The 11,245-nt window shown below is 43.6% G+C and overlaps 2 protein-coding genes across 2 annotated transcripts; one reads left to right on the top strand and one right to left on the bottom strand.

The window, feature by feature from the left end:
- Positions 1-1,521: 1,521 nt before the first annotated feature.
- LOC100280491 (short-chain dehydrogenase/reductase SDR) lies at positions 1,522-7,031 on the bottom strand. Its single transcript, NM_001153411.1, is given in 13 exon segments — positions 1,522-1,721; positions 1,837-1,947; positions 2,918-2,959; positions 3,043-3,093; positions 3,563-3,613; positions 4,067-4,124; positions 4,598-4,683; positions 4,769-4,817; positions 4,917-4,984; positions 5,343-5,429; positions 5,570-5,631; positions 6,109-6,177; positions 6,632-7,031. Coding segments are annotated over 13 exon segments (1,026 nt in total). The 5' UTR covers positions 6,876-7,031; the 3' UTR covers positions 1,522-1,673.
- Positions 7,032-9,754: 2,723 nt separating this feature from the next.
- LOC103626033 (protease Do-like 7) lies at positions 9,755-10,938 on the top strand. Its single transcript, XM_020537905.2, has 2 exons — positions 9,755-9,857; positions 9,964-10,938. The coding sequence occupies exons 1-2, from the start codon at positions 9,771-9,773 to the stop codon at positions 10,105-10,107; spliced, it is 231 nt and encodes a 76-aa protein (XP_020393494.1). The 5' UTR covers positions 9,755-9,770; the 3' UTR covers positions 10,108-10,938.
- Positions 10,939-11,245: the final 307 nt, after the last annotated feature.

Here is an 11,245-nt window from a genome sequence, read left to right as displayed (position 1 = left end):
GTTCGCCCCTTAGGGAAGAGTGCAGTGCATTTAGGAAACCTAACGGGCGGCTACAGCCTCGGGGAATCTTTGTAAATGCTACATAGTGATGCCCTACCAGGCCACCTAGGTAGTGGTCAATGGGGAGTAGCTCTCTCCGAGCAGAAAGGGAATCACGACTTGTGGGTAAAGTGCGCAACCTCTACAGAGTGTTATGAAACTAGTATATTAGCCGTGCTCGCGGTTATGAGCAGCCAAGGGAGCTCCATTGATTAGAGATACTTGATTAGAGATACTTGATCAGAGATGTTTGGATTACAGGTGGTGACGAGGATGATGCTTATGACTATGGTAATGGTAAGTGGTATTCTTTCCGTTTGGAAAGGGTACTTTTGGGTTAACAACTTGGGTTAATACTAAAATCTGGCTCTCTCTACTAGTAATAATAATTTGACCAACTAAAAGCAACTGCTTGACTTAACCCCACACAAAGCTACTCCACTACAGCCAAACGAGACATTTGCTGAGTATGTTGATGTGTACTCACCCTTGCTCTACACACCAAACCCCCCCTCCCCAGGTTGTCCACGTTGCAACCACTGTTCAGGAGAAGATGAAGCCGTGGAGGAAGACTTCCAAGAGTTCCAAGAGTACGACGAGTTCTAGGCGTGGGTTAGCGGCAACCCCCAGTCGGCTGCCTGTGAAGGCCACGTGTATCTACGTTTCGTTTTCGCACTTTGATTATTATTAAAGACTATGTGGATGTCTCATACATATGATGTAATCGACTATTATTTTCCTTTATATTATTATTTGAGCACTGTGTGATGATGTTCAGTTATGTAACTGCTGTGTACGTGAATTGCTGATCCTGGCACGTACATGGTTCGCATTCTGTTTGCCTTCTAGAACCGGGTGTGACAGTTTAGCAAAGAGTGGTATGAATCATCCGGTTCCCTGCCCTCTTTTGTGATCAAGATGAGGAAATTGTGCAGCAACTCTTAGTTACTTGTGTCTTCGCTAGGGAAGTGTGGTTCAGGATCTTCTCCTTAGTTAATCTGTTGCTTTTGGCTCCTAGCATCCCTCATACTATTTTTTAAGACTGATGGGCTAGTCTGGAATGCAAGGTGCTTGTTGTGCTACACAAAGAGATCAATTCTCTAGTTGTCTTAGTGGCTTTGGAAGCAAAGGAATGAATGCGTGTTTAAAGAGGACTCCCCTAGCAACAATCAAATTATTTAAAACATTAAAGACGACGCTCATCAATGGTGCCCTACGCCTATAGGTGCCGAGGGGTTGTGTGCCCTTTAGCCTTAGGCTATCTCCAACAGTTTACCCATCCTCATGCTAATATTCAAACTCCACTCTACAAACAGTGTAAAACAGTGTTTTGAGTAACCATATGAGTAAAGCTGGTGTTTGATCATTTTTAGATGGACTCTTTTGTATATTCGTGAGGTGAGGTGGTTATCATGTTGTGGTCTATTTTAGACCTTATTTCTATATTCTTCTTGATATATTGATGCACAGTTTTCCTATGCATTTACTAAAAAAATTGCTACTACTGTACAGAAGAGTATATCACTGTTCTCATGAGATGACATCTGTAATACATCCCATCTTATGAGAAAAGTAAGTGACGCTTAATGAAAAGAATTGTTCCTAATCTCTTCAGTTGGAAGCTGGCAGCATAACTAATCTTCAGTAACATACTTGTTTCTCCTAGCACCAAAAGCAAGTCTCTGCAGGTGAAATTATAGATGGTGAATTACAGATGCATGAGAATTGGTGTTGTGACTGTTGTCAGGATGCCAAAGAATAATTGAAGACAGCACCCATGATCAGAAGAGTTCTTACAGAAAAAATTCTTGAGTAGGCCTTCAAGCCTGTGAGGAAACGAATGTAGGTTGGCTTCATGGATTGCTTGGTAGGGATTTCTCTGACGTTTGGAACAAGGTAGTCTGCAACCTATTATAACAGTGAGTGTGAGACATATCTCAGGTCAATGCAGTCTTCTACCAACCAGAAGCTTAAAAAAATGTAATTCTCACCTATATTGAATAGCCAGAGAAATCAAGCAAAAAAATGAATCTACAGAGCCATGCATGTTATGGTCCATGAAACATTGTGATGTACTTCAACTGAACTGAACTGTGGAAATCTGATTTTGAAAACTTAACTCTCTCTAGTTTTATTTTATTCCTCACTAGACAGTCAATACAATCCCTGAAACTCGTTTTGACTATTATTTTCCTTGGGAACGTATCAGGTGCAAACCATGCAAGCAGTCATGGAAAATTTTCAAAACAACCCTTCCACCGTGCATCAGCTTTCAAAACGACCCTTCCACCTCCCCTAGTATATTTTCAAACACACCCTCCCACCTCCAACAACATGTTGGTTTGCATAGTTTGTACCAAGTGTTTGGTTTACCCCTGATACATTCCCATTTTCCTTAGTATATGTTATAAAAAATCAATAACTATAATGACGTAGGATTGAGTGATTTGTTAACGTAATTTTATGTGATAAAGGTAAGTAGTATTGTGTATGATAATGGTCAGAATTTTGCAGCCCCAGTCCACAATCGTCACATCGGAACTACTGCCATACACATATCCACTATTTCCGTAGTGAAGAGGTCAACAGATATAAATGTATGCATGACTAAAGTCACTATCACTGGGCACTAGCATGTTGGAACTTCTGTAATGTAAGCAAAGATAATGATCTAGTTGATCCATTTAATAATGAACTGTCTTGGAGTCCTTAGGAACTCCATTTTCAGATAAGACGGCTGCACGTTCCACACAGGCGCACAACAAAACAGATATGCATACAACAATTAATTAGTCATTGCTACTTTGGCCACAAGGACGCTGTAAAATAAGAACCAACCACAGTACACCAGAATACAAGATAATGATAAAACTCTTACCACATCAGGAGGTTCAGCTAATATATTGATGAAAATTTTTGCCTGGCATCAGTAAGTTCATAATTTAGTAACCCTGAATTATTTTAACTATGGCGAAAGGAAAATGAGTCAGGGCTGATCCTTACTTGTTTTGTAGTTGCACCAGACATAAGAAGATCTGTTGTGACCATGCCAGGCTGCACATGATATATACATATAATTTGCATGGTTCCTCCTTCAGCGTTATTTATAGGTTACTGAGGCAGAATGCAATCCGATAGTCATGCATTTATGCAAGACCCAAAGCCTATAGAAAGTAGCTAGTTAAACTAATTTAGTGTGTTAACGCCTGTTCGACAAGTGATTAGGCCTTTATTGTGGCTAGGCCTATTGCCCACGAGTGCAATACTGCGCAGGCCATCGAAACCATGTGAGGTAGATTAATAGGAGATTGGTGATAGGCAAGGATACTCGGTGATGGCTTACTTGTACAAACTAAACCCTCCACATCCTTGCCTATATATGCATGTACCTTGCACTCCTAGAAGTCATAATCAATCTACTATCCTCCGTGCCATGTCGCTTACAAAGTTACAATGTTGTTCAGATTAATTTTTAGATGTCTAGAATATTTATGGCAAGAGAACAAATGAGAGGGTTACATACCGATAGATTGTGCACCATCACATTATTCACTTCATTCATCTGCAATTCAGCCTGCAATTAAAATCAATTTGATGTAGTTTTTTTAGACCTTTAGGTCATTCTGTAATAAGTTACGCTTTTGTAATAGACATTACATTGTAATCACTATATTATGCTCGCATCGCATGTATGAATAAACAGATCCCGACATACATGTGGATGTGGTGTGCATTTGGTTTTGTCCTAAAAATAGGTGCGACAGATAAAAAAACCTTATGTGGTGTTCTAGCAACTAGTCTATAGTCTATACCGACTGATTTCGCTAAATCACATATAATTCTGGACAGTGAAAAATAATTGTTATTGATTTCTAGTGTAGTTTATAGTCTTCATATCTCAAGGAAATCAAGAGTTCTCTATGAGACAATAATAAATCAAATGTTCATGATGACCAAATATGTCACTGGGAATTTCTAAAGAAAACCAAGAATTTGAGGTTGTTCCTCACAAAGGGATGTATGCTACCTGAAGTGACTTCGTAAGATGCACAACACTTCTCTTTGTTGCACCATATGCAGCAAATCTGGTTATTATGTCAAAATTCAGATAATATGTCTGACAACAAAAACCTGGAGTTCTATATCAGTATTTCACACTAATATTAGCCATAAAAATCAAATTTGTTTATCCTTGCTCGCTATCTGTCTCTGTTCACAACGAATTTCACTTATCCAAACTACTGACCCACTCATATGTCTGTCATAATAGTGTCAATTACAACATACACCCATATGGAGAGGGACGATAAGAGTTTGATCCAGCCAGCGTTTAAAATCAAGAGGATATTATACACTACAGAACACAGTATCTTATCATTTGTGAATTCAAAGGAAGATAAAATCATGTACTCCCTCCGTTCTTTTTTATTTGGCACGTTTTAGTTCAAAAATGAACTAGCCGGCGACAAATATTCGAGAACAGAGGGAGTAGTAGCATATTCCTCAGCCTGTGTCCACATTACATTACACTAGGTATTTGGAATTTGGAAACACATACCTTGGAGTTGGCCTTCCATCAGAACCAGCACCATCAAGGTTGAATATGTGACCACCTCGAGGTTGGTTCCTCATCATATTTATTGCCTAAGATGGCGATGTTTAGTAAATAAATGTTCATGGTCATCATAAGTAAGAAAGCTAATATTTAGCATGATTAATAGTTTAATACCTCACGACAACATATCATCAATCCAAGGGTGTTAGTGGTGATGATTTCCCTAGTAAATCAGAGAATAGGTCCAAGTAATCACTGATATTAACAGCACAAAAGAATAGAAGTGTATTTGCCAGGGTTTCTCAAATAGGACAAAACTTACATGAGAGCCTCATCAGAGGTCTCCACTAGTGGTTTGTATGTATATGCATTTGATCCAGCATTGTTGATCTGCACCACAAAACAAATATATATAAAGGAAGGCCATATTTCTACTGATATTCAGAATATCAGACTTAATCTAAACTGATCCAAGAGGAGCAGATTTCATTTTATTTTCCCCTTTTACAAATGAAGAACAATCAATGAGGAAACTGAAAGATGTGCCTAGAGCAGAGGTATGCCACAAACAAGCCGCGGTTATGTTTAATATCTCATGCACCTGATTAAGAAATGGTCTGGCAGAAATGATGCAGTAAATATCAGTATCATTTTGTTGCAAACAGTTCCATGTTTCTATACCAGAAAGAACAACTGTGAAGATTAATGCACATGCAGTTATTTTGTGAGGGAAGAAATCTATGCATACCCATATATCAATATGCTTAAGTTTGTCACGTGCAAACTCCACAAGTGCCTTTACATCCTTTCCATTTCTAACATCACAGACAGTTCCCTGTGACAACAGAATAGAAACAATTAACCAATAAGAAGCAAAAGGTGGGACTCCATGTCACATCCAAGAAAATCACACAATTCATGATCAAATGAATTAACGAAAAATAAATAAAAACTGAGCAGCTCAGCGGTAGGTACCCACACATGTTGCTCTCCGTACTCCTCCTTCAAGTCACCGACCACAGATTCTACCTTTTGAGCTGTAGAGGATACACTGCATGTCAAGGAAAAGACTAAACTGGTGTCGACTGTAATTTATTGCATGTTGTCGTTTACATACTCTTTTTTAGAAGTTGCTTAATGACATTCAGTTATTAACAATGACTTAAAAATTATTCATGGCTTCATTGACCTAAGAGAAATAGCACCAACATTGAGAACTTTTCATGATACACCAGAAAAGTGCAGGGAATGTCAAATGGCAATAGATGGATCACATCTCACTCCCGCGGTGGAAAGTGGGAGAAAAAAAGGAGGTGGGCTACTATGCAGAACAGTTTGCAAACTGTAAAAGCATGGTAGACCATTAAGTGGGGTCGGGATCCTCTGAAGTCGGTTGGGTCACTGACGCGCGGGCCCAGGGCCCACGTGCAGTGACCCAACGTCACGTGCAATCGACGTGAAGTGTGCATTTCAGTGCATAACATGCTAATACCAATGAACAGTTCCTTATATACCTGATCTCGAGCAGATTATAACGTTATCACCAGCCTCCAGAAATTTCCTTGCCAATGCATATCCTATACCTGCGGAAGAATACAGAAAACTGTTGAGTACGATCAATGTCAAAGGTACAAACCGTTTGCTCACACTGTACCGTTTTCTTTGTTTGAAGCCAGCGTCTACAAGAGGAAGCAAATTTGGCATGCATGTAGTTCCTTTTGGGGGGTTTGTGTGTCTCTCTCTGTGTGTGTGCGCGCGCGCGCGCGTGGGGGTGGGGGTAGGGGTGCTCCTAATACAAAAAAGAGAGCCTGCACTCAGTCGATACAAAAAACCAAGCTCAAGATTCCATTGATTGAGTGAAAGGTCGATAATGCAAGCATTCCCACCTCGGCCCCAGTAGTTATCGGTTTCGTTTCGAATTTCACACATTGTGTCTCAACACAAACACGCAACAGAGATGTGGAGCCTTCCCTGTCAAACTCGATGAATAATGGGGCTTAAACGAAAATTCGGCAGCACCGAGCTGCTCGACGATACCTTTCGTAGAGCCGGTGATGAGGACATTGTAAGGCGGCGCCATGGGGTCCCTCCGCCCCACGCCTCCACCACCGGAGAAAGTCTCGGCCCGAACCCGGGCAGGTCCCCTCCCGCCTGTCGCTGCTAGGCCGCGCCGCTCCTGCCGGCTTCGAAGCCGGGTTACAGCAGCGACGGCCGGCCGGGACGGAGCGCGCGCGGGGCCCCGCAGCGGGAGGCGGGCGGCGACGGTGAAGGTGGCGGCCATTGAGGGGCGCCGCCTGGCCCGGGAGAGGAAGGCTGGTGGATGGGAGAGAGGTGGCGCCCGGCGCGCGGGCACGTGTGGCGCCGGCGGCTGTGAATGCGCGCAGGTCGCAGGTGAGGGTGAGCTGTGGTCTGGAGCGCGAGTTTGGTTTGTATAGATAAGGAAACAGGGAATACAACGGAGTTCACCGAAACAAGGCGTCTCATTCTATTTTTGACGAGGCTAAGAGCATCTCCAAAAGCTCGCCAGAAGTCTCCTCTAAATCTATTTTTGGGGAAAAACACAAAAACATGTCTCCAACAGTTCCCCTAAAGCGCCCCCAACTTTTTCATAACCCTTAAAACTCTCTCATTTGTAGCTACAAATGAGGGTTTTTTTGGGCTCCCCAGAAACAAACTGCTGCTTTAAGGGATCTGTTGGAGAAAGGATTAAAATTTACCCCCACTTATTATTTAGATGTCCCTTAAAACTGATTTTGAAGAGTCGTTTTATGGAGAGCTCTTGGAGATGCTCTAACGTAGGGGTGGTCAAATCTATACTACCTATTAAGGCTCTAAGGGGTAGGCTGCCTCTGCTTGTTCTGCCTTCGGTGAATCTGCACCGTCCACTCGCTTCCGTAAATCTATACCGTCCGCCCGCCCACGCCCACGTTCGTCCCCCTGCCTCCGTCTCCCCCTCCCCACCCCGCGTGAGCCGCCGCCGCCCCGCCTCCTCCTCCACGTTCGAGATCGATCCTCCTCCCAAATCAAATCCCCAAACCCCGGGCCACTGCTCCGCTCCTCCTCCTTGCCGCCGTGCGGTTGAGCGCCGACGAGCAAGCCCGACGCACCCTATGGCTATGGAGGTCCGCCACAGGGTTCCGTGGCCGCACGGGAGCGCCCCACGGCGCCAGCAGGCGACCGGCGGCGAGGGGCAGCGGGTGCGTGTGCAGGCGGGGGACGCGCTGCCGCTGTCGATCCGACACACGAACCTCATCTTCTCGACGTTGTTCGCCGCGTCGCTCGTGTACCTGATGCGGCGGTGGCGGGAGAAGATCCGCGCCTCCACGCCGCTCCACGTGGTCTTCCTCGCCGAGATCTTCGCCCCTCCACTTTATTACACATCCCGGCGAATTCCCGGACCCGACGCGATCAACCCCCTCCCCCCCACGCGATCCAGCCAACCCGTGCCACCGCCAGCGCACGCGTGCCCTAACTACCGCTCGGATCTGGGAGCAGCCGGCGGCGCTCCCTCACGTGGTCCCCGGCGGCAAGGGGGCCCGGAAGGCGGCGCAGCTGAGATGCGACGCGACACGGTGCCGCCACCCACCGCCCCTCAGCCTCCTCCTCCTCGTCATCCCTCTTCAGCGGCGGCGAGCAGCTTTTCGAGTCCGGGCCCAGCCCACTCGTCTTTCTGCCCCTACTCCTGATCCAGGGTGGCGGCATGGACATCTCCCGCGTCGGCGAGAAACTCCTCAGCTCTGTCCGCTCCCTCGGCCTCCTCCCACCGACCCCTAGCGCCCCCTTCCCGTCCTGAGGTCCTTTACGCTTTCTCCCTCCTTTCATGGCTTGCTCTCGCACATTGTAGGTTCCAGAACGAGCTGCGGCGGCAGCAGCAGCTGCACGGGCGATCGCTGGATTGCCACCTCACGAGAGGATCAACCTGCCATCCAATTCGGAGGATTTGGTCTCCATCTATGGGAGCAACCCCCAGGGCCAGGCCCTGGAGGAGCTCGAGGAGGTGTTCTATGAGGAGGTGAGTGCTGCATTGACATAGATTTGGTTGTCTGCTGCTTTCAAGGATTGATGTGTTTTGAGTTTGAAATTTGAATTATTCACAGGAGTTTGATCCAATAAAGTACATTCTGCAAAGTATTCCGGACGAAGGCAGTGATGCCACCTATTTCGATGAGCAGGTTAGTGGCGCCAGCTTTTGTTTTTCATTCTAGGACATTGTGAACGAAGTACATGCTAAGAAAACTTATGTGTACCATGATTCTGAGTAACGTGTGCATGCATAAGTGCACATAGTTACATTGGTAATGGTTTGGTGTCGGTTTCAAGAATGAGAGCTATGACCTCTGTAGAAGAAACCATCTGTTTTGTCGTTTAGAAGCATTCTGGTTATCCATTAACTGTAATTGATACCAATGTTCTGCTCCACTTGCATGAACGTGTGCTTGTTAACCAAATTAACGTCATCTATTTTTCTAAATCTTTCTTCTTTTCAGTCTACGTTGAGATTAGCGCAGCTTGACAAGATTACAGAAAGATTGTCGCACCATGTTATGGGTCACCATGAATAAATGAGTATGCCTCCCACCAGAGTAGAGAAGAGGTTCAGAGTTTAGTTGTCTTCTCTCTACATAGGATTGGATAGTTTCCAATTGCATGTTTTTTTTGGTTTCCATCTGATACTTTTCATGAATGTTCATCACCTTCGACATGTTAAAGGTTGTAATTCCCTTTAGCTATGAAATAATGAAGATATCTAATGCTGCTCCAGCCTCAGTTGTGCTACCAAAATGTGATCTATATTGTCTTCCTTTTAAGGACATTTCAGATTACTGATATTTAGTTTTGGCCAGTGAAGGGGATGAAGTTAGTGATGGAATTAGAACAAGACTTAAAAGTTGCAAATGTAATCTGCATGGTAATATCTTGTGAAACTTTGTCTTTTCTGACATTGTTTGGTACCTTCTTTTATATCTAGGACTCTATGCCTTACAATCTTTACGCCTTTGACACCGAGGTCGCAGGCGCCAGCTACGCCACGGGTTTCGTCGTTGACATGTCCCGCGGCATAATCCTCACTAACCGCCATGTAGTCAAGCCAGGTAGGAACACCTCCAGTAATCAGCACCAATTCTCACATATCTACATGTGAATGATTTGTGCTGCTGCTGCTGCTGTTATCGTGATGCTCGCGATGACAGGGCCTGTGGTCGCGGAGGCCATGTTCGTGAACAGGGAAGAGATCCCTGTGTACCCGCTGTACAGAGATCCTGTGAGTGTATATTCCACTTGATTCCATTTTTTATTGTTTTATTTTTCTCTCCCAGTGCTAATGCCATATTGTTAACCCAAATTTCTGTCCTCTTCTCTGCAAACAGGTACATGATTTTGGTTTTTTTCGCTATGATCCAGGTGCCATTAAGTTTCTTAAGTATGATGAGATTCAGCTGGCACCTGAAGCAGCATCAGTCGGGCTAGAAATCTGGGTTGTCGGAAATGACAGCGGGGAAAATGTTCCATGAATTATATCTTAATTTCTGCTGTTATGTACCCCTAAAATATACGTCCTTGTTATACACCACAGACCACAGCAGTTGCGTATTTTTTTTGAATTGTTACCTGTCAAACCTTAGTGCCTTAGATTTCTCCTTTTTGTGCACTGTGAAACAAATCTTCTGCTTTTGCAATATCCAGAACTCACGGAACTAAGGTTCCACCCATCACACACTCCATCAAAAACTTATTTAGTTAGATTTTAATTGACATAGGGATGCAAATGGTAGGATATTTTCTGGTCAACTGAAGCAGAATAGGGCAAATATGGAAGCGACACCGATTTTCAAACACTATCAATGTCTGACTCCGATTCCAAGAAAATAATATGGGATGATAATATGAGATGCTACATTGATACTTGAGAGGCATCCATCAGAAGCATCAAATGTTAGATGTTGAAGTACTCTATTATGATTTTGCTCAAGACCGCCAATAAATAGGCTTGTTATCACATACGAATGGGAGTTAAAAATATCATGCTCTTAGTTTTCACATCTTGGCAATCACGTTTATTGTGCTCACTCTGATTGCACCCGTAATATGTGAGCTGGCCACAAATGCCTATTCATTGATTAGAGGATACCGCATTCCAAACTTTAGGCATAATTCTCATTGATTGCTCTTGTTTTTTTTTTTGAAATCGTGTGCAACTCACTTTGGGTTGTAACTTGATATGCAATATGTGAAAATATGCTCTTCTTTTAGTTTCTGGGATTTAGTTTATCTTAGCTGAAAGTAGGTTTCATTCTTTGCCTTGCAGATGCATTTGATACAAATCAACTTGTTGAGTGCATGGGAAAGCTAAAAAGTGGACAGTTTGTGAATATATCTATATATGATTTTAAGAATCACATGTGATGCTCTGAAAATTTTAGGAAGGTAGGGAAATAAATTATTGGTGCGAAGAGAATAATTTTGTTATTATTTATGATCTAATTTGCATAAACTTGTTTACAAATTTTTTTAAAGTACATTGTTTTTATAATCATAGGTGAAGAGAATGTTATTTATTCCTCCTAGGACACCCCACCAATTTCGATAATTTATGCTGCAAAGCTTGTGGGTCTACCCCTAACCATCGATTCTAGCCTGGCTGCTCGCTCG

This window comes from Zea mays, chromosome 5, assembly GCF_902167145.1.
Source record: "Zea mays cultivar B73 chromosome 5, Zm-B73-REFERENCE-NAM-5.0, whole genome shotgun sequence".
Classification (NCBI taxonomy): Eukaryota; Viridiplantae; Streptophyta; class Magnoliopsida; order Poales; family Poaceae; genus Zea; species Zea mays.
Note: the sequence above shows the minus strand (reverse complement) of the source record. Positions and strands in the feature narration are given on the sequence as shown.

What these genes read in the sequence shown, in the direction of transcription:
- LOC103626033 (XM_020537905.2), top strand. Translation starts at nt 9,771, where the DNA reads ATGCTCGCGATGACAGGGCCTGTGGTCGCGGAGGCCATGTTCGTGAAC. An exon ending in ACCCGCTGTACAGAGATCCT is followed by an intron (nt 9,858 to 9,963) that starts GTGAGTGTATAT and finishes CTCTGCAAACAG; the next exon opens with GTACATGATTTTGGTTTTTT.